The 23,169-nt window shown below is 41.9% G+C and overlaps 1 protein-coding gene across 10 annotated transcripts; it reads right to left on the reverse strand.

Moving 5' to 3' along the window:
- Positions 1–317: 317 nt before the first annotated feature.
- Positions 318–22,243, reverse strand: MFF (mitochondrial fission factor). Of its 10 annotated transcripts, XM_068200892.1 has the most exons (10): positions 22,112–22,240; positions 17,600–17,817; positions 16,583–16,755; positions 15,535–15,623; positions 12,035–12,109; positions 9,194–9,352; positions 6,836–6,853; positions 3,555–3,617; positions 1,347–1,431; positions 318–983 (listed from the first exon to the last, which is right to left on the reverse strand). In XM_068200892.1, exons 2-10 carry the CDS (start codon positions 17,814–17,816, stop codon positions 852–854), a joined length of 1,011 nt encoding a protein of 336 aa, XP_068056993.1. In that variant the 5' UTR covers position 17,817; positions 22,112–22,240; the 3' UTR covers positions 318–851. The 10 variants fall into 10 exon arrangements, with proteins under 10 accessions (XP_068056993.1, XP_068056995.1, XP_068056994.1 ...); XM_068200894.1 differs by lacking the exon at positions 12,035–12,109 and having other exon boundaries at positions 22,112–22,243; XM_068200893.1 differs by lacking the exon at positions 6,836–6,853.
- Between the last annotated feature and the right edge of the window lie 926 nt (positions 22,244–23,169).

Consider the following 23,169-nt stretch of genomic DNA (forward strand, 5'->3'; position numbering starts at 1 on the left):
GACGCCAGCACCACAACCCGCAGGGGGTGGCAGCTTGCACTGGGCTGTCACATGCCAACCTCTGGCACTAACTACTAACGTCCGACTAATAGTTTACATACATTCCCAAATAAATTCTCTCAAATGATATTAAACAATGGTTTGGGGTTGGGCTTTTTTTGAGAGAGTTTTATTAAAGATACTACACCAAAATCTTGTACTCCATAATATTTTGATCACTCACAGACTAACTTGCTTAAAAATGTAATTTATAGAAAAACATCTGCAAAATTAAACCTAAAAAAAAATACATATTACGCACTTCTGGACAATCTGCATGTTAGCAAAGAATTTGTTTTATTATTCAACCTGAACATATACTTAAACAAGGAACATACTCATGAAACAGGACACACTCCTTGATTATGGCACACCTCAAACTACTTGGACTAAAGAAAAACTAGTGCAATTGTTTAATTGCATCTAACAACAGAACAATAAAAATGACTTTGTATTCCTTTGTTTTTGTTCTTTTTTTTTCCAAACCCATTCCATTTGTTCTCTTCTCTCCACAACAAAACCTCCAGTGGTTAGTCCTGGAGACTGCTCACACTGCATGAAGCAGACTCCCCATGGGCAGGTCCATGTTACACAGAAGCATGCAAAGGAGGATACTGCAGCATTTGCAATGCAAATCTATTAAATACGTTATAAATGAACAAGGTGTCCCTTTAACACTGCAATTCTAGAGCCTTTATCTGTGGTGGAAGTTTCCAGTGTATTCATTATAAAACAGCATACAATCAGAAACAAACAAGGAATTTTGCAAATTGTTTGTGTTTTCAACTAGTAAATCTTTGTGAGAGCTGTGTCTAGCGCCGAAACCAAAGCCAGCTGTTGAGTAGCCAGAAAGCTACAGTAATGGAATACATGATCATTTCCCTCTTAGCACGCTCTTTGTTCTCTTCTTCCAGGAGCTGGAGACGGCGGTTCAGTTTGATTATCTAAAAACAAATAAAGGCTTTTAATATTTCATTAAAAGTTGCCACACTTTCTAGAAGCTTCTGAGTAACCATGTAGAATTAGTATCTCAAACAGATGGATGTAAACAGTTGATAATTTGACCTTCTGTCTTCAATCAGTAGTGATCAGACCCTGCAGTCCCTATTATTTAGGAACTGAAACGGAGTCAGATTCTGCAGACTCCCAGAACGAGACATGGCATGTGAGGGCAGTCCAGCAGGAGCACAGAGAGGAGCCCTTGCCTTGCCTGTTGGGGGTACCTTTGTAGTCACAGAGAAAACCTCCTCCCCCATTTTACCACTACAGCTTTGTCCTAATGTTGTCAACTACCGTGTTTCACATACCTGTCTTCTCAAGGAGGCAGCATCTACGACTGTCATGTCATCTGGTGTTCCCTCGAGCGTCGTATCGAAGCTGGAGAGACCGTATCTAGCAAATGAAGGAGAGGGCTCAGCTGTGTCAGCCATGCAGATCAGCAAGTACCATATTCTATCAACATTCTAGTAGATGTATATTTTGGTGGTGATGGAGACAAGAATTATAATTTTTTTTTGCAGCTGTTACAGAGTTGCATTTCAATAGGATCCTAACAGAGTAAAGCACAAACAGGTATGAAGTGGGTAAGTGCTTGACTAAATTCGGGTTGATTGCTCTCCACACTTAAAATTCTCCACACAGACAAATTTTCTTCTGACACACAGTTCCTCAAAAGACCATTTCCAGTTAACTGGTTCATGAAACCTGAACCCTGCATGACCTAAAGTGCCAAAGCTGCAAGAGAGCTCGCCAGAGTAGAAATAACCAGAGACTTGCAAAGTGTCTTATGCTCAGTATCTACTTCAATATCCAAAGGGGACATTTACTGAGATTAAGAACCTCAGTCACATTAATCTCTGTATTTTAGGCAGAGAATCTGGCAAACAAAGCCCAGTGCAGAGTCACTTGCTGCTTGCTAACTTTGTGTGCATTAGAAAGTCTGTTCCCAGGGCACTCTCAGTTTTCTGAATGCAGCAATTCAGAAAGAGCATTATTCCAACTCCAGGACAAGTTAAATAAATACAGAACATTTATTATCAGTTCAAAAGAGGCAGAAAGTAGATTTGTATTTTGATCATCCATGTGCTAGCTCTTAACCAGATTCATTTCCAACAACCAGCAGGTAAAGCAGTTCCTGATCCTCCACCTACTCCTGAGCTTCTTACTTTGTATCTTAAAACCTCGGTTTCCAATATCAGCTCCCTTTGACTTCCTTTCTCATGAGGACCTGTGAACAACTGCTGCAAACAGCTTAAAAGGAGCAAAATAATGTCAAGGCTACAGAATTCCCAACAAATACAGCTAAAAACATTAAGCATTTAATGACAGTTAATCGTCAACTCAAACTAACAAGAATATGAGTAGAAATCATGGAGCTTGCAGAAAGCCCTTAAGTGCAGAAACTACTTTTGCACTGCAGGTTCTTTTATCACTTTCCTGAAACTTCTCTAGAATGCCCTCAGCTCAAGCACCCTCTCTTCTCCCAATAAATTGTCAGGTTTCCACCTATCACTGCCCATCAATACTTTGTTTCCAATTAAGAACTGCTATTTCTAAGTGAGACTTGCCCTAGTGTGGACTTCAATAACAGTGAGATCCTTCAGCTTTGCAAAAAAACAAAAAAAAACTTTACAGGTCCTCTGAAAACCAAAGAGATTTCTGATGAGGGTCTTTTTGTAGCTACTTTTTTGTTAGTAATACATGGTAAAAAATTAGAAAATTCCACCAAATCTACAGCACAGCTGTCCCCCACCCTCTCCTGGGAAAGGCAGGGAGGGTCAGCATTTCAGTGAGATGCACACACCTCCCTCCCAGCTCACGTAACAGTGTATCACTGCTGCTCAACAATTTCCAAACCATTCCAAGTATTAAATCAAGAGGGTTACCAGCAAAACACCCCTTGAGATACCTCTTAGACCATTTCAGAAACTGAATTCCTGAATTCTGAGAAGAATCATCTGTTTGAAACCAGTTTCTACTTAAACACAAATCTAACCTTCATTTCCATGAAAACTGAAGTCTAAAAGGCAAATGGGAAAAAATGTGAAAGGACTATTTTTCCCCCATCATCCTGACCATGGGATTATGTGTCAATTTCTTAGCCAGTCCCACTGAAATGATGTCAATCTGCCAAGACAACAGCAGTGAAAAGGCCTCCGGCTACAACCAACAATCACAGGCTGAGAGCACCCCCAAATTAGGTGAGGTAAGGCCAAATCTTCCAGTAAGCTCCCTATTAAATAGCAAACACTTGAACTATACAGCTCATGTAATGGAAGAGCCTCCCCTCAGGCATTAATCTGAGTCAGAGTTCTGCAGCACATTGTATCTACCAGACAACTGAGATCTGGGCAGGTGACTTGATGGGGAAGGAATAAAGGCCTGAAATACCTCAAGAGTTGAGAGGCAGCATAAAAATGAGCATTTTGCTTTAAAATAACATTGCTGTGAAGAGGGAAATAGAAATCTGAATTTTAGAATTAGTGGATCATGACTAACAAAAAAATGCTCTTTACCTGATGTTGTCATGATGAGGGTTAGAGGAAGTGGTAGCAGCTGACCCACCACGTAACATTGGCCTACAGCGGGATTTTGTAGATTGAAAGCACAAGACAGAAACAGGAAATGACAAACAAGAGATAAGAGGTAAAACACAAAGATCAAAGGAACATCAAAATACTTCTAGATATATTCTATGTTTCAATATAACTTCTATAATTTAATTTGTTGTTAATTGCACTTTCGTATTTCTCTCATTCAAATTGATTATAATCAACACTGAATGTTTTTGCAGTTAAGATGTGTAAGCAAATTTTTGATGAAGCAGATTTGGAGAAGCTTCATTTACAGAAGACAAACTATTGGAATAGAAATTTAGCCTTATAAAATAAACATGGGGAACTTCAGGTTAAAAAAAAAAAAATCCCCCCCAAACCTAAAACCTCATCCAACAATAACAGGAAACCAATAAATATACTACATATACTTATAAAAGCCCTTTTAATAATCCTCTGCTCCCTGCAGGGAAAGGGGAGATTTGTCATTCCTGTATTCATCTATGCTAGATGTAATTCAGAAAACCTGGGCTGGCAGCCTAAGGGCCATGTATAACCTGAAGAGAGGGAGATCTCTCCAGGAAGAAGGGACTACAGGCTTCAAGCACATCTCTTAAGCATCCTTACGAGTGTTGCCTTTTCCCTTTTCTTTCTGGGCAGGGAGGAAGAGAAGGTAGAGCTTTTTTAACTGCTGCAACATTCTAATATACATGAAATTTGCAATGAGAAGTTGTTGTATTGCACTTCACAGCAGCACCAGCAGCACCCTCTGACAAGCTGGCACTACGTGTTTCCAGGGCCTCTGGTAATGAGGCATTAGGGTTCCACAACACAGGTGTGCAACAAACTCTGCAGGAGCCTGAAATCTCTTCTCAATCTCTTTCATTTTCCCAATGCCAGCTGGAGGTACTTGTACCATGCATTTAACCCATGTACACTGCAGGCTATAAAACTGAAGGCAAAGAGAATCTAGGTATGAAAATCTTTGCAGCAGGTCCATGTAGGAGGCAGAGCTTTGGTGCCCAAGGTGGCTGGGAGAACACTGTGGCCTGGCCTGAGACCAGCCAGAACCATGCAAAAATATCACAGCCACCAGCTTCACTTCAAAAGGTCAGGATCTAGAAGCTGTGGCAAACTCTGCTACCTGATAACTATTTACTGGGACCAGGTCCTAGTCTAGTTAGCACCCTAAGTGCACACCACAATGTTCTCCTTTCTAGCACTTAGGCCAGCATGATTTGTTTTACAAAACAGAAACCCCCATTTCTGACACATGCAATATACGAATGTTCTTACCTAAATGTACAAGGTCTCACAGAAAGTTATAGATATAAAAAAAAAAAGCTATTCCTAACCAGAGAAATAATTCAGCTGGTCTAAAATCTTCTCTACAGATGTTACAACTAAATACTTTGAGAAAGTGTAACACATTGACTAAACAGCTGCTATGGAGAAGGTTACAGAATTTCTCTGAGAACTTAAGTCACCTGTAAGTGACTGGCAGATTACAAATGCTAGTGCCAGTACCCAGCAGGCACTTCCCATACCATCTGACACAGGACAACATTTGGATTCTGTGTAATGAGAACAACACTCTCAACTGCTCTCTACATTCAGCCTCTGTGCTATCTTTTGGCAAACGAAGTCTTACAGCTGTTGTAGAATTTGTCAATCCTAATTCATAACTACCCTTCCCAAGGAAAGCTACAGGCTTGGAGACAGCTGAGGGCTACAGCAAGCCACAAACCCAGAGCACTCTGAGATCTGTGCAAGTCAGGAACTCAAAGTAAAGTCTTTGATCCCACTTCCCAACACAGCCAGGTTGTTAAGATGCTGCGGGTGATTTCTTCCTTTACTTTACAGTTCACTTTTTATTTCATTACAGATGGACCCAAAAGGAATACCATAATATTACCCCACATATTCTACTTGCTTGTTTTTTTATATCAACAGAGAAATGATTACATTGATCACAGTGGCCTCATAACTAAGAAGCTTACCCCAAAAATAGCAGTAAGTTTTTTGGTAAATACAGAATACAAGTATAATATAGGCAAGCCATTAAATGCATAGCCTTCTTTAAAAAAAATAAGTGTACATTAGAATTTTGAATTTTCTGGCTGCTTCTGTAAATTCCATCCTAAACATTAGTGCATGATCAGAAGAAGCCATAACACCAAGGTCATGTGTACTCCCTGCAAACACAGCAGCAACCTCAAACTTGAAGGGAATGCTCAGGAATACAATTTAATACCAGTGGGAGAACAGGCTCTAAGGCAAGGAGCAACTGAACCCGGTCTGTCTCCTGCTGCTTCCACAGTGAGGATGCAACCCTAAACACACCGTCTGGGGGGAAAACAACAAGGGGTGGACAATTCAAGAAGCTGGGTCCAGTTTCCATCATTCCTGTGCCTGTGAACAGGGACTGTGGCCAGGACACACTCTTTGCTCAGCAGAGGCAGCAGCTGTGTTCAGCCCTGGCTGGCCTTTAAAACACCTCTGCAAGTGTCAGCAAGGCCCTAAGAACGGGCAGTAGGATAAAGTTTGTGCTCCAGACATGAGCTGGGTGAGCTCCTGAAGTACAAACAGGACTGGCTGGCTCCAGCTGCTCCCCTTGCCTGTCCCAGTGCTGCCAGCGGTTACTCCAGCACAGCAAAGCTGCTGCCTTTCCCAGCCTCCTTCACACCTGCACACCCATCTCACTTCCTTCTGAACTATCATTACCCCAGGCCAGAGTCAAGTGTAGCCCTCTTTGATGGTCCTAACTCATTTCCCATTTTACTTCTACAATGAAAAATATCATTAACTTTCTCAATATAAAAAAAGATCTTCTAAAATCTCAGGATATGACTATGTGGATGAAGTTTGACATTTAAAAAGGACAGTGTTTTTTTAGAAAGGCCTAACCTAAAGAAAAAAAATTATAAACTGCCATACTCTTTCCTCCTAAATAAAATGTACTGACTCAATAGATGAGTCAGTTTAAATCAAGTACAGATTTCAAAACAAGTCTATGCAGATACGAAATTGTCTGTTTTTCCTGCATTTAAGACATCTCTAAAATCTCCTTAAATGCAAGGAGTTTTTGGGGGGCTTATTCGTTTGGCTGGTTCATTTTCAGATTTTCTTCTGCTGCCTAGAGCATAAAGGATCAGTTTTTAAAAGACACTAGGGGTAGGCCCTACAGCCATACCACAGAAATTGAAACAGAAAAATGGTTAGAACTAGAAATCAAAACTGACCTATTGTCCTTGTCCAAGCTGAAGGAAATGCAAGAGTAAACAGTGATCATTAAATTGTTGCTCATTTAAATAATCCTTCATGTGAGCAGTGCTGGCTGAGCTAGGCATAACTCATTATCTGCAGCAGTACCATCAGCACCTACCGTTAGCTGTTTTAGTAGATTGGAAAATGTTTGGGAAAAAGAAGGCAAACTATAAAACAAGTTAAAAATATTTCCAGTGAGTAACACACAGCCACATCTTGTTAGTTTTAAAAGATCTCTTCAAGTATTAAGCATAAAATATTAAGGTAAGGCTTTGAGAAAGAAAACACATTACACAGAGCAAAAGAACAGAGCAGGTTTAGAGCAATTTAAAATGATTAATATTTTGCAACCATGCAAGTGGATCATCCAAATTTCACATTCCCACGCCAGCTGTAACAGTGGGTGTCTAAACACCCTGCCACAAACAATACACTTTCACCTCACTGAAAAGTTCATTATTTTAGCACCTATTTATTCATAGGTGACTTGAAACAGGTTTCCCATACCTTCTAGGAAGGTTAGTAAAAACACCTCAAAAATTAACACAAACCAGGATGAGTACTGCAGCTTTTGAAATATTCAGAATCCCAGAATTTTTCTGATAATTGAACTAAGTTGAAAGTGTATGTATGTATATGGATTTGTTTTCCAGAATCCAAGAAAACACAGGCAAGAACATGCATAGGAGAAGCCAGGAATAAAACCTGTTAGCTTCACAGCAGACTGAGAAAAGGGCTGCAGATCCAATCTATATTTTAGCAAGGACTCTCAGCACAGGATACCTAAGTGCTACTGTTCACAGACAAGTACAATTTCTTCTTATCTGGGAGCTTTAATTTGGCAAAACAAATTTATAATTATATCATTTTAATATTGATAAGAAAAAAAAAATATTGTTGCCCAACCGTTGATAGATAGGCATCAAAATTTTAACAGCAACAGCCTGGCATTTCACAGAGCTAAATAATTCATTATTTAAGCATCCAACTTGCAGTATTTCAAGGGACTCTATGTAGCTGATTTTGTTTGTTTTTCTGAGCCCTACTTTAAGAACACAAAGGCCAAAAAGATTGGAGCTCTTTACAATTCAGGAATGTTAATATGGGCAATTATATACTGTCAGGTCAGCAAACATGGTGAGCTACAGGAGGTGCCAGTTTGGAAAGTGACTGCAAGCACACAGACATTCACAGTAAGATTGGCTTGATATTCACATTTCATTACCAAAACAACTAGAAAGTAAATAATTTAAACTTCACACTGCACATAGTAAGTGTGCTGCTAAGGTAAGACAGGAGAGGCACATGGCAAATTTCAAAGAACTTGCTAGCACAGGCCACACTGAAGGACTACAGGAGAAATGAGCAGTTCTTCCCAGTGTTCTTCAATTATTTCCACTAATTCAACCTCCTGGCAAGCCCTGGGGGTCTGAGCTAGCCCTACACTGGAGACTGTGTGCAATTGTTACCTGAACTTCTGTGCTGGCATACAACTAACCTGGAAATTGCTTTTGGTAAATGGATATTGCCATGATTAGTCCTTTGGAATGTTTCTATAGTATTAAACACGCTGTTCTTGGAACACTTCCAAATCCCAAATCCAGACAGTCCAAGGATACACCAAGTGAGCAAAACTCCACTGAAGAGAATGGAAATAACTACACAGGGATTGCCATGAGGCTTGTTCTGGCTCATTACTCTCCAAGTGTCAGGTTATCCATAAAATCAGAGATGGCAATAACCAGAGGAGCAACCAACTCCCCAGTGTCCCCTGCCTTTCCTGCTCTCAGCATCCAGGATGGCCATCATCAGTCACGTGGCCACCAGAGAGAATCATTCCCAATATAAACCACAACAGTTTCAAGTCTTCACACATTATCAAAGTAGTCTACAATGCCTTTTAATATTCTATCCTGTTTCTGCAGTTTTTTTAATGCCTTATGACATCATCAACCCAATCTTATTGATTTGCACCACTGCTCACCAACAGAAAAGCAGAAGACAAGGCTTGTAAATTTGCAGGCTCAGGGTCAAGTATTAACTGCAGAATACATTGATAATCTAGGACCAGCAAAACCCCTTGCAGCCACAGGCTAACCCTTCCTATAAAGATTTTTATTTGGAAGGAAACCAAAACAATCCTATATTTGAAACAGAAGCATTTTGAAATGTGAATTTTGGACATTTAAATTGCTTATGAATAGTGAAAGCAAAGGAAAGCAAAAGCAAATAATTCCATCTCATTGTTGTGTACACAGAAACCAAACTCCACTAAAAAGGAGAAAAGAAAAACAAAGCAGCAGAAGCTGGCAGAATCAGTGACAACCAATCACCTGCAGTTTTCATCCAGCACATCCAAGACCTGCTGGTAAGCCCTACGAGTGGAAGACTGGATAAACGACAAAATGCCACGAGCTGAGTAAAGATTAATTCCATCTTCAGGTAACATATTGGGAGGACAGACACGAGCCTGTTGCAGTGATGGGGTCACACTGTTTGTACAAGCATAGTAAATGAAGAGAGAAATACTAGAGTCAGATTTTAAATGAAAAAAAGCTTTTCAGATAGACCCCATTCCAAAATGCTTATTGCTTGCTTTTGGTTTACCCTTCTCCCACCACTGTAAGTAACACTCCCAAATTCAAGTAATGTGGGGATTGTGAGCTGCATTTACACATGTTCATCAGAAACACACCCAGGTAGTATAAGGACACAGTTCTGATCTGTTATACAAGTTAGTCCTAGAAAGTGCTTGTACAGCTAAATCTGTACCTGTTGAAGTCGGTGCTCAAGTCCTCACTTGACATCAATGAGAGGAGTGTTTTTACACACACTGGCATTTTAAGAAAATCCTACACATCATTTCTTTCCAAAACACAAGCCTTTTTCAATAAGGAGAATCTCACACAGAACCCCTTCAACAAAAATTTTTGGAAGCTGTGATCAAGACAGTATTTTCCTTTTGCACATGAGCAAGTTTAAAGGCAAACTGCAACAAATTCCAAAAATAGTACAAAATTCATGTCCCAGTGACAACAAATTACATGATCTAACTTGTTGACTATGATGCAAAAAATATTATTTAAAATATGCAGGACTGGACTTCAAACATGGCCATTTGGCTTACACCAAACTACCAGTGAGAAAATAGCTTTGATAAACTGCTTATGATTTGATTATGTTTCTTTACATTCAAAGTGACTTTATTCACCTTTCTTGCACACAGCAAGACTTTTTTTTTTTTTAATCTGGAAACTTTATTAGAGGTGAAATGCTTTTTAGTAGGAATTAATTTGTGTTAACTTAATGTAAATATTAACACACATGCAAACCAAGTGCAAGCCATTGTACCCTTTAAATCTTGGGTTAGTTTTTATTCCAAGATTAGCAACCATAATTCAACACATTTCCTTGCCACTTGTGCTTTGCCACAACAGCTTTGGATTTAAAATGTCCATCTTTTTGACCTTGGCATTTTAATAAAACATTAATGCTGAGTACTTGGAAGTTGGTTTGATATTTGGCTAATCTCTAGCTGGGTCAGAATTCTGTGCCTACTCTTACTTTTAACAGAGGTGCTCTGCACGTGGCTGGCAGCAAGATCACAAAACTGAGTAGGACAAAGTTCCACTGAACAGACTGAATCAAACAATGTCAAGGCTTGAAATCACAGTATATTTTACATTAAAACTAATTTCTCCTGTACCTCACTTCAGAGATGTGCAGAATAGGGTGAAAAACAACTTAATAAAAAAAGGTTGCAAATAATATTTAAACATATTGCAAAACAGAAAACATTGTGGAATTCCTGTTGTCCAGAATGGTATTAGTATAAATACAACAGTAATGATTTTTGCATTCAAAGATTTCTGTATACTAAAAAGATTCTAAAAAATTAAAAAGCAGAAAAAAAACCAGTTTTAACTAAAACTGTACAGAATTTTCTAGAATTAAGTTACATGTGCTGATTAAATTCAAAGTTATATAATAAAGAAAAAATAAAAAACCAAGAATAATTCTATGAAGGGCACAAAGGCTGTGACTAGGGGGTGGAGAGAGAAGCAAAATTTTTCTTCTATTTTCCTTTTCCAGGATTTGAAATTGCTGTCCTGTAAGCATCTGGCAGTCCTTTGGACTATGTCAGAGACCATGGAGAAGAAATATCATGAAGCAATAACCTGATACACAAATCATTCCAGATAACATAAGAGAAAAAAATCTCTGCCATAAGGAAATTCTCTAATATGTAGCATGAGCACTTATCATTAGACATCGTGGCTATCCCTCTTCCCCTCCATTTCCAGTGAAATGGTCCTAGTTGTAGGCATAATTTGGTTTCTCATCTCTGAAAAGAATTCTTATATACAGCTCCAGGCACTGTAACCTCCCTGGTTACAGACACCAGTCAATTCCAGAGCTTGGAACCAAAACAAACAAGATGAAATTAGAGACATTACTATGAAAGAGTACCGTAGCATGTTGCTATATGCAGTTTGTAGCTTAGCAGCAATCTCCCCTAAACCTTCTCAAAGCATTTGTGGTGTACATAGGCTTTATTTCAGGTATTTCTCTGACTTGCAGCTTTGCTAGTATTAAATAAGAGGTAAACAGATTTAACTAATTAAGGTTACTTTAAATTCAAGCACATAGACAGCCATGCACACTTTTCCTCCATGACTTGCAAGAACAGAATTTCTCAAACTGTGAAACTGAACTCTCTAGAAAGATGTGTTATTCTAAGGAAAAGGCTGGAGCAAAAAGAAAATTAAATGCTGCCCACTTTTCCATGCACTCTTGGTGGTTTGGTGATTTCCAGCAGAGAAGTAGAATCCTTGCATTCAGCATTGGCTGGCAATGACCAACAAAAAGCTTTGTTTCTCCAGCTATACAAAACTAGCCAAAGAACAGGGTGTCAAACGAATTAAAGCTATTTTGAAATTTAATTGTCCCTTTCATTGGCTATCAGGTGTTTTTCCCTGTGCTCTTTACAGAGGGAAACAATTTGGCCAAGTTTGAGAAACCCTGATGCAAAATTAGAAACCACATATCCAGTGTAGCTGTTTCAAATTTTATATTCTAAGCTACAGGTACTTAGTCAGAATATTAGTATTGCAGAGAGCTACAGAATTATACACACTCTTGCTTTGAATACACCAGGGAAGGTTCAGGCTTACGTGCAGTCCTTAGTCGAAAGAGGTGACTGGAACCGTGGCATTTTATTTCTTGGGACAGTATCTGATCTGTGCCACCTTGAATAATAATTGTAATCTCTTAGGTAAGCATCCTTAGAAAAAGAGGGATTGTAATTTAGAGAGTTGTCATTATAGCTACACAGACAGTTATTGTACCAGCAGGTACTTGTTAGTCCCAGGATTTTCAACAGCATTAGAGAATTACTGACTTTAATGAAGCCCAGCTGCCAAAAAAATCCTCAGAACTATCTCTGCATGTAACTGGATGACAAGAAGAGAAAGACAATGAAAGAGAAACCACTATTTATGCATGCCAAGAACACCGTGATAGGGAGTCCAGCCAACTCTCACTTGCACAATCTATTCCAGAATGTGTAATTTTGTCACTTTGTAAGTCAAGCCCTGGAATTTCACACACTACATCTGAATATTTTGTCCAAGAAGGACAACAGTGCCCTAGACTAAAACGTAAGACCTGTAGTCATATTTTGAAAACAAAGGTTATAAAAGGCAGTGCTCCAAGTACCTCTTCAATCCTCATCACAGCATCTGAGCAGCCCAAGTGGACTTCCTTTTCTATCTGAAGATGTGAACCAAAGCAAAGCACAAAAACAAAGAGCTGATTTTTGTCAAGGTAGAGAATCACAGCATTTGTGAGTGAAGAAATAAACTATTTTTCAGCCAACGACACTGGATATAAGAACTTTAGGAGCAGCTAGGTTCTTGTATTTTTGTAATTAACTGTAATTAACTGGAAAATTAGTATTTCCAGATGGTAAAGGAATTTCAAGGTGATATAAATGAGGCAACAGCTCCACAATAACATTTTCTGTAGTGCAAAGAATAGACTTACATGAAACTTGTAATTTTTTGCAGTTTATACTCTATGTCCTGAGGGCTTAAACTGTGAGGAAACAAGAGCCAAGAGGTTACTTTTTCACCAAGTACAGAAGGTCTGGCCTTCCTGCATTTGTGGGAGCCACACAGGTTCCACTGTGACTGTGGTGTTTTTACAATCTGAATTCCTAGATCATTCTCCTGAGAGGCAGCCAGGTACAAAGTCACATTCTCCACTTGGAGAGTGACAAAACCAGGATGAGGGAGAAATGTCAGACTCAGCAGCAGAGTGCCATAGCATGTTCAAAGTGATTTCTTTCTTGGGTCATACTGAATCAGAAGAAGCAATTATGACAGAGAAAGAAGCCATTTCTAGGAACCTCCATGATTTCACAGCAGATGATCTAACATTAGACACAGCATAACTCCTGTCATAAGAAAACAAGCACCTGGGAGGACAAGAGAAAAATGAAGTTCTACTAAAATACATTATCTGCAGGTCAGAAGTGCAGAATACTGCAATGGAGAAGGATGTCTTCCACATAGGCAGCAGAGAATACAGATCTGAAGGCTCAATATCATCTAGCTGTTACTTATCTTACAAGCAAGAGAAGAGATCCTGGATCAATCAAGAAGATACAATAGAAGGTGCTTGGCATTGGAATTATGATTTATTTGACAGATCTTATCAAGTACTAGCGTGCGTATTAGCTAGACTAATCTCCAGGTGTGTAATAATTTCCTGGCTTTTGTAAATGATAGACTGAGTCATGCCAGCTGCCAGTCATATGTTCCTTGATCACAGTCTTTTTAAATTTACAGGATTTTAGGTGCTTATTGCATTGCTAAGCCTCTGAAGGTTTGATAGTAGATTAAAATACTCTGACAGCAAATAACATTCAGACCATGTAAACACAGTAATTCTATATATAACTACTGAGTGACAGCAAAGCACACAGGTGAATTTTACAGATTTAGGATTTTCAGATTCAAGAAGTCCAGACATGTGAGAAATCTGACAGCAACTACAGGCAGAGCTCATCTATTTTCTCAGATGGCTGGCATGGCCCATGACTTTTGGAAGACTAAACTAACATAGGGATCAAGTGTAAAGCAATTTCAAGAAATTGCAAGAACTTCTTTACCAACTGTTTTTTCCTTTTAAGAACAGTACATCAAAGACAGGCAAAGCAGAGCTGGCAGCATCAAAGGGAGAAATATTTCCTTAGGAAACTCCCATCACATGAAGACCATGGTACTCCAACACGTACCACGTCCAAACTACCAGATGGGCAAGAGCAAGCCATTCTGAAGTGACATTACAGTGTGTGCAGTCCAACAGGACGTTACTGGATAAGTGACACCACAGGGAACTTGGACTCTCAGGAGGCTGAAAGAACACCCAGAGACTGAGCTGGTCAGGCACGTAAAGATGTGAATCTGAGTTTTGCCAGCTCACTAAATGTGTGTGACTCTGCAGACCTGAGCACCTAGACATGTGCAATCTATAAACTTGTATGAACCCAAAGTCTGATCAAATAACAAGGGGAAGATATGAAACAATATTTCCATGAATATCTGGAAGAGAAGGAGAAGTATTACATGTCTGGAACATGCATCAGAGTGCATTTCATTTTAGCCAAATTAACAGGTGGACACATAATTAGTACACACAGTACTTCTACTGCCTCTGATGTAAATAGAGGAAAATAGACATTTCTAGGGCATATTTCACTTGATCTACTTTAAACTAAAAATAGGTAGACCCTAAGTAGGCTATGCACTTATTTCCCTCTAGTTACCAAAAATGAATTTTGATGGTGATCTAGCAATAGTGTTATACAGTCTACATTGGGACAGATGAATCCCATCTTTCAAATTTTAAATTTAAAGCCTTTTCTAAAACAAGTATTCCTTATGGCAGCTGTATTAAAATTAATGCATAAAAGATTCCTAAGTGTTATATTGCAAAACCAGTTATTTCCAGGTGGAAAGATGCTGTCACTCAGAATAAGCCATGATTAATCCAAGACTATCATATCTAACAAAAATGTACAGACATGTGTGTCTTCAGAAGGCACCCTAAGAACTGCTGCCTTGGATGGTAACAGTAGATGAAGTTTCCAATTCTAAGTTCTCCTTGCCATTTTGGTCAGAAAAGATTAAGATGTATATACTCACAGATTCCAATACATGAAGTACAGTGACACCACAGAAAAATTACTTATTCTACTATTTATGAGGAAATAAAAATATTTCTTCTCCAATGAATGAAAATCATTATAATATTAACAGTGAGAGAATTGGGAACATTTTGATGCACAAAGAACTCCATTTCCTGAAAATTCAGGGGGAAAAATTATTGTACCAACTCAGAAACGGGAAAATCTCCTGAAATAACAATTCCTGGTAACTGGTGAAACCAGCTGTGAGCCCACAAACACTTCCGCCCATCCAATGCAAGAAGTCACCTCCCTAAACAAAACCCACAGAAAAGAAGAAAAAGGCTGGTGTTATAATAGTTAAAATGACGCTCTTGCCACAACATACAAAACATTAGTTGGGAAAAGCAAACAGGGAGGTAAGGAAGGAAGGAAGAGTGTCCCAAAGCTGCAGCAGTGGCCCTGCAGCAGGGCTGCACTCACATGGAGTCGTTGCGGGCCAGCTGCCCGTTCTGCCGCGTGGCGTTCTCGCTCATGGAACGCTCTCTCTTCAGCCTTCCCACCGAGCGCACCTGCAGCACGGGAGCAAAGGAGACATAAAAGCCAGAGCGTTCCAGGACACAGCACTGTGCTCTGCAGGTTTGTCACTCAGATCTGCCCTCAGATACAAAGGCACATTTTCATGGGTTCCACAGTGATTAGCAGGAAAACAGCTGATGACAGATGTGATGCTGGTACATGTAAAACCAAGCTCCAAACTTCCTGCAATCCTTACCTATCCTTGTGACCTGATGTCAAAATTACAAAGCAACAGAATTTTCAATATTCTCTGCACATACTCAAAGCCCTTTGGACACAATCCTGAGTAACATGCTCGAGGATGACCCTGCTATGGGAGGCTGGACTAGATCAACTCCAGTGGTCCCTTCCAGCCTTTCCCATTCTAGGATTCCCATCACCAGAGATAAATATATTTCTATTGTATTTTATAAGCCTATAGAATATGCAGCTTCATATATAATTTTCCATTTTTAAAGTGTCTGTTGCCATTATTCACTTGGATGCCAATGTTATACCATCCTTTGAAGTAGTTTTTTTTAGAGATTTGTTAAAACTCATTAATTCTGTGTGGTCTTATATCATCTGGCTATGAAGTCCAGAAGTTAACCATATACATTATAATGTATAACTATATACAACACAAGAATCTTATGTTTTTCTGGTACTCTATAAATCAAAAAAACCTTACAGCTTTCTCTTCATCACAAGGATTTTTTTGTTAGAAATATTTTGAGGAGTTCTAGTTATGACTTTATAAGTAGTGAGTAAGCTTGCAGAGCATGGCAATTCCAGGCCATCTGCCACTTCAAAGTCTAAAAGAACTACTACAGTGCTAATACAAATATTTTTGTATTTTCCCAACATATGTCAGCACCAAGTTGATCTGTACCACAGTAGAGAAATCATTGGTCATTTCACTTTCTTTAGCAGAATGCTTCTCATCTAAGGAAAAAGCAAAATAAGTACTGGCCTCTTCACTTTGAGGTGTCTGCTGCGGAGGTTTTTCTAGGTCCAAAAAATCTAGTGGTCGATCACTAAGAGAAATAACACGGGGAGGAGTTTTCAATGCCAGTGGTTTGAATGGAGTAGACTGAAGAATGTCAAGGTCTGCTGGTCTGGAAAATGGAATGTCTTCACTATTACCTGCAAAAACATCAATTGTCAATAGAAAGCAAACTGTTCTGAGGCCTGAAGGCCAGTGCTTAAAGTTCAAAAGGTCATCACAGCAGTAACTTCTCCTGCCTATGCCGAATAATGAAGTATAACCTTCTTTAACGGGTCTTGTATGTTAAAAACTACTGTTGAAGTGCTCGTGAAGACCACATTGACACTTATTTGAGCAGTTTCTCTGAGGAAAATGATCCTGAGTGACCCTGAACCACATCAACTGTTATGCAACTGAGAGCACTGAAGACACAGTCCTATCAGCGGTGTCTTTGACTGGGGACATCAAAGCATAAAATATATGCATGTCACACATTTTACAGCACTCCTGGATCTGTCACTGTAAAGCCCATGACCACAAATACTAAAGTAATATTGATAGATTCTACTAATAATAGACAGATTCTTAACAAAATTAGCACTGTGATTACAAATCAAACACATTTTGCATGACAAATATAAAGTCCATCCCCAAAAATTTTTAGTTACTTTAGCTCACAGTTAATTACTAAAAATTGGGTATAAATCAATAAACAGCAATTTTTTTCTCCAAAAATAGCACAGTAAGATGAAACATCTGCAATTAAACGTTCTGTCCATCATTAATTCATCAGCTGTCTCCATTATAAGCTACACCAAAACTATTCACGAAACATTTTCAGACCTTAAAAAACTTCCCAAGTTAAAGAGCTTTAACTGTTTAAACACCAGAAAGCATTTTACAGGTTATTCTTTTAAAAATGACATATCAATACCTATTTTTTCCATCCAGAAATCTGGGGAGCTGATTTAAGTTTTCACCTGCACTGCGATGCAGACATACCTGCCACTACAATCCGCTCTGGAACCTGCATAGTTACACTGGCATTTGGAAATCCTTCCTGGCTGCCCTTGTCCAGGTCAGTGTTTTGAGGAGCCACCTTGAGCTTCTCGGGGACCCTCATGCGCTGGCTGATGCCCTCGGTGTATTCCATCTCGTACTGCAGCCGGTTCATCTCGGCCATCTCGGCAGCCGGGGACGGGAACGCCGCCCCGCTCATCCTGCAAAGGGAACCCAGCACTCTCAGAGAGGGACAGGGACCCGGCAGAAGGATGGAGAGGAGATGCTTTGCTCAGATTACCAGGGAAGTGAGAGATAATGACTGAAGAGTTTTATTTAAAGGAACAAACTGCACAGTAAAATTCATAGAAGTGTAGTTACAAAGTGCTGAGAGGTGCAGGCAATGAAAGAACAACAAAGTGATACTGTAGACAATGCTCAAATTGAGGGTTCTCAAACTGAGCCATGACAAATTAAAAAAAAAACCAAAACAAACCAACCTGTAAATTCTGCAGGTAAGGTACTATTCCTGCACTGGCTGGCAGAAATAGAAACATAAACAAACAAAGATATCAAAGAATTGGTAGCACTGACAGGAAATCTATTCAGGATTGGTGAGAAATCTAAATTACTGATTTGCATTTACACAAATCCAGTATACTGGTGATTGAGAAAATGGCTGAAGTCTCACAAAAACTGCATGCTGAGGCACGGGAATGACAGAAAAGACTCAGCCTGGGCAGGAGCCTCCTGCTCACTGTCAGTCACCCAGATCTTACAAGGACAAAGTTCCTTGTCAACAGCCTGTCAAATCAGCTTGAAAACTGAGAATATTCATAACCCTTCCCAAGTGCAGCAATACTTTAAACTTCTCACTTCTGCCTTTTTCTGTAAATTAACATCTTACTTTTGTGGAACTGATACAGGATGAGGAGGAGAGAGAAAAATACTTTATTTAAACATAAAATCATTTGCCAATACTTTATATAATATTTTCCTAGAAAAGGAGTGAGATTTCAAATGAAGCAGTGGAGGAGTTTCCTAGAAACTGGGTTGTGAGAAAGTTACTAATGCAATGGCTCAGAGTTGTGTCAAAGACCAAGGTAACTGGGAGTCTGAAGTTAGATTTAAGGTAGAGAGAAAAAGAAATCCTAGAGCTGCACCTGGGGGTGGCTGGAAAGGGACCTCAGACAGCTGGGAGAAGCTGAGTACCTGGGCAGTGGCCAGTGCACCTTGCTGATGGCTCAGACCCAGATAATGGCTATGGGCTTGGTTAAGAGACACCCTGAAGCTGCATTTGGAGAGGGCTGGAAAGGAGCTCCCAGAGGAAACACTGAGCTGCAAGAACTGGCTGTGGGAAACTTTTCATCCAGGCAACAGCTGGGGGGCTTGTCAACAGCTCACACTGAGATGATGGGATTTTTTAGGGTTAGAATAGGAAAACAAAGTTTCTAGACACATATATACATACACAACACATAAATATAGCTTTCCTGGCAAACCTGCCTATGCGAAGCACGAAATCTGAGTGGTGTTGCTTAAGTAGGTCCCTAAACAAAGTAACCCATCCTGGCAAAAAGGCAGGGTTTGCCACTAAAATTGCAACTACATTCTGTGACTATTTTTGGCAGCGAGGCCACGGCTGTCGCTGCGCGTGCTCGTTGCTGAGCTGAACGTGCAGAAAGCGGAGAGGCCTCAGTGCAGAGCAGCCCAAGGCAGGTGAGCCAGCCCAAGCCCTCCCTGCCTCCCTCCATCCCACACGAGCTGTACTTCACATTTACCAATAAAACCTCCAATAGCCCTCAGCCAGTGGACAGAAGCACAGAGAAGGATGTGGATTGTGTAACACACAAACGCACACACACTGAGTGCACCCAGGATGTGACCACCTGGCAGTCTGTCCTGCGAGCCCCAGTGTTATTTGCAAGGCTCCCTATCACCACAGATCAAATAAAGTATCTCAATAATCTCCACGTGTCACTGTAGCACAGTAGGAGAACAGGTGATCAGGGAGCAGGCTAAAAGGCCACTGTGTAACCTTAAAAAAAGTCTATGTAAACTTAAAAAAATTAGTTTTAAAGGAAATACTTGAAGTGCTGCACATTTAATCCATCTGTATTAATTATCACTGTTTGTATCAAGTGAAAGTGAAACAACTGGTTTAATTAGGAATAAACACTTTACAGCAGTTCAAGACTTGCTTAAGCATCTGTCACTTCAAAAATGGCAGCTTTTTCACATGGAGTTTTTCATCCCCACCCTTTGATTTCACAAACTAGATTTGTCCTTCTTGCAAGACATTGGCTTGATCAGCCAGTGACATGAACAAATACACAGCCATCTGAGATTTCTACATTCCAAAAGGTGCTTTTTGTTTTAAACATCGTCTGTGATCAGTAAAGCATTTCCTAATCTCACAAAAATCCTAATGTCAAGAGAGAGACCAAATTTTAAGAACTTACAGTACCCAGAGTATTGACTGGCAACAGCATGAAGCACACTTACTGCTCAGATGTGACAAAACTGCTTCACTAAACCTGGAGCCAGCCAGGTGTTTCCCAATGAGAGTGATCAAGTATCCCTGCCCTGCAGCAGTGTTTCCACCACAGCTTGGTGAGGCTTTTGGACACAAGTCTGCTTGCACAACAACTGCTTTCCAGCTGCAAGGCAAAACCTACACAAAGGCAGACAGCAGCAGAAAGTATTTATAAACTAAATAGCACTGTGTGGGTTTAGCAGCGCTTGCCAAGGCCCTGCAGATGCAATACCTCAATATCTTCCCACTCTTGTCCACTTTGCATCACCGAGAACAGGATTTGCTGTCAAAGTGATTTCAAATTTTACTCCTTTTTACAAGAGAACAGCAAAACAAGAAACAGTGAGATCTCAGCAACAGATAAAACATTTTAACGAAGCTTCTGAACAAAACAAAGTTATGTTTTCTGCAATGTCTTTTTATACAAAGCATTTTACAGAAAACATTAATAATAAATCAGGAGACTGAGGACTTTAAAATTGATATTTACAGAACTAAGTACCTCTTAAAAAAGCACGATAATAGAAGTCTGAGATTGGTAAGACAATAAAAATCCAATCACAACTACAGGACAAATAGAGAGCAACTGAAGTGCAAATGAGTATCAACAGCATTTAATGAAAGAAAGAAAGGAAGGAGGAAATCCAGAGGATGAGAAGGCAAGAGAAAAAAAAAAAGGTTATAGAAAGTGAGTTACATGTTCAGAAAGACACTGGAGTACCTCCCTGTCCTCGACAAGAACAGAAGAGATGGGGATGAAGCAATGCATACAAATGTGAGCGATGACTGGCAGCATTTTAGCCATTATCAGATATTGGCCATATCTGTGCTGCACCTGGGAATGTTCTGCACAGTGTGGAGCCCCAGATACAAGAAGACGAGCTCTGGTAACAGTATAGCTCTGTCAGCACTGAGCTCAGAGAGGTTCTACAACCCACACCAAACTGTAGCTTCTCCAGCTCCATTACTGTTTGTTCCTGATGTGGCTGCTCCACAGATCCTCCGTTCATGTGCACATAAGCTACAAAGTGTTCCCTTGGCAAGCATCCAGTTATCCTTGGACAAGTAAAAACGGGAAGAGGAAGACTCAGAGTAAAGCTGAGGATACGAATTAAGGACCCAGAAGACCTTATCCCGGGGCCCTGGAACTGTCAGAACACAGATGAGAGAGGCGTGAGCTACCAGAGCACGAACGAACAAGCTGAGGGAGAGGAGCAGCAGGGCCAGGCTAAACGCTGAACGCTGCTCTGCCGAGTCCCGTTACGGGCGCCGAACTCACACACTGGTCCCTCCGCTGGCACTGGGGCGGCTCCAACAGCGCACCTACCGCACACGAGCAGGGCTACAGGATCACGAGGCACTAAAGGCTGCAGTCTTTCAAGTCTGTTTTACTCCGAACAGAATGCTTTGACACAAAATACTTTTAATTTTTTTTTTTTTATAAGAAAAAAAATCTAGAGAAGGTTAGAAGAAAAACGTCCTTCTGACAACCATTTTTCTGGAACACCCAACTATCCACTGCGCTGTGGCGGCATTAAAAGCACTCGGAAATAGAGGGGGGGCAGGTGCTTCCTTCTCTCTACAGGGGGCCGTCGCGGCGGCTCAGCCGATAACGTCCGAGGGAACTGGGGAGCTCGGGGGCTCGCTCTTCGCCCCCGGGTGTCCCCGGGCTCGGCACAGGCGCCTGTCCCGCCGCCGAACGCTGCCACGCGAGCGGGCAGCGACCCCGGCACCGGGCCGGGCCGCGGGGCACTGCCGAGGCCCGGGCGGGGGCCGGTGCTGGCAGCCGGGAGCCGGGGCGGGACGGGCCCTGAGGGCGCCGGGGCTGGGCGGACAGGCGGCCGCGGGGAGCGGGCACACCGGCTGAAGGGGCTCCGGCTGCGAGCGCGGCGAAGGGCCGGCTGCGGCCCCGCGGGCAGGCCGAGCCCTCCGAGCAGAACTGGGGCCGCTGCCGCCAGGCCCCGGCGGTCTGTACTCACCCCGAGCGGCGGAAGGAGGCCGGGGAGCGCTGCCAGCCCGGCCCGGCCGGGAGCGCGTCAGGCACCGCGGCACCGCACCGCGCTCCGCGCGTCAGCCGCCAAACGCGGCTCGCGTGGCCCCATCGGGCTTCCGTAAGAGCCGTGCGTCACGTGACTGGAGGCGGGCGGAAGCGGCTCTCGCCGGTGCCTCACGCGTGAGGGAGGCGGGGGCAGCCATCTTTGCCGAGGGCAGCGTGCGCCGCGCAGGCGCGCTGGGGTGCCCGGCAAGGTGACCCGCGGCGCGGCCCTTGGGAGCGGCGCGGCAGCCCTGCCCTGCCCTGCCCTGCCGGGCTGCGGCGGGGCACCGCGCTCTGTGCCCGCACACCGAGCGATCCCTGCGCCCCGTGCGCGGCCAGCGTGTCCGGGTTGTGCGCTCCGGCACGGGCAGGAGCCGGGGCACTGCTCCGGGGCAGCCGCGCCGCTCGCTCGGCCGCGCCTGGGGCCGGCTCTGCGCTCCCTGGCCCTGCCCGGCCCACGGCCATCGCCGCCCCGCTGCCGTCTCAGCGCGTTTGTCGCCGGAGGCGGGTGGCCGCCGGCCCGCTCCTGCCCCGCCGACACCCAGCGCACGCCCCAGCTCTGCCCAGCGGAGCTAAAACCTTCCACGGGCACCAGTAGCTGACCCTTCCTGAAACTGATCCTCAGAGAGCCCAGGAGCAGCTGCTGCTTCAATTTTCCAACTCCACACAGGAAAGTACAGTGAAAGATGCTCCTACACCCATGAGGTATTTTTCTAAAAGAAGAAAGCAGGCTCCGACCTTTGACTATCTTTGGATTTATGATTACAGTGCTTTGGAGATCAGAAGGCGTAGCGGTTCCACCACAGAAGCATTTATTGATCAAGGGCTTGCAACTTGCTAATTCAGCTCTTCACAAATATCAACAGGACTGTTTTACAGAGACAAGTGGTCAGAAATACGATCTCCTACTAAACAGAAGTTGTCTAACGCTGAGAATGATACATTAGTTGCCGTAAGATAGCACATTTGATCTTATATTTGGCCACCTTGAAACATGAGCTG

This window comes from Anomalospiza imberbis, chromosome 10 (genome assembly GCF_031753505.1).
Source record: "Anomalospiza imberbis isolate Cuckoo-Finch-1a 21T00152 chromosome 10, ASM3175350v1, whole genome shotgun sequence".
NCBI lineage: Eukaryota > Metazoa > Chordata > Aves > Passeriformes > Viduidae > Anomalospiza > Anomalospiza imberbis.

Coding starts and splice junctions, on each gene's coding strand:
- MFF (XM_068200892.1), bottom strand. CDS start 17,816: ATGAGCGGGGCGGCGTTCCCGTCCCCGGCTGCCGAGATGGCCGAGATG. Junction 9,353..12,034: donor CTTTCGACTAAGGACTGCAC/GTAAGCCTGAAC, acceptor TTGTACAAACAG/TGTGACCCCATCACTGCAAC. Junction 1,432..3,554: donor CCTCATCATGACAACATCAG/GTAAAGAGCATT, acceptor TTCATTTGCTAG/ATACGGTCTCTCCAGCTTCG.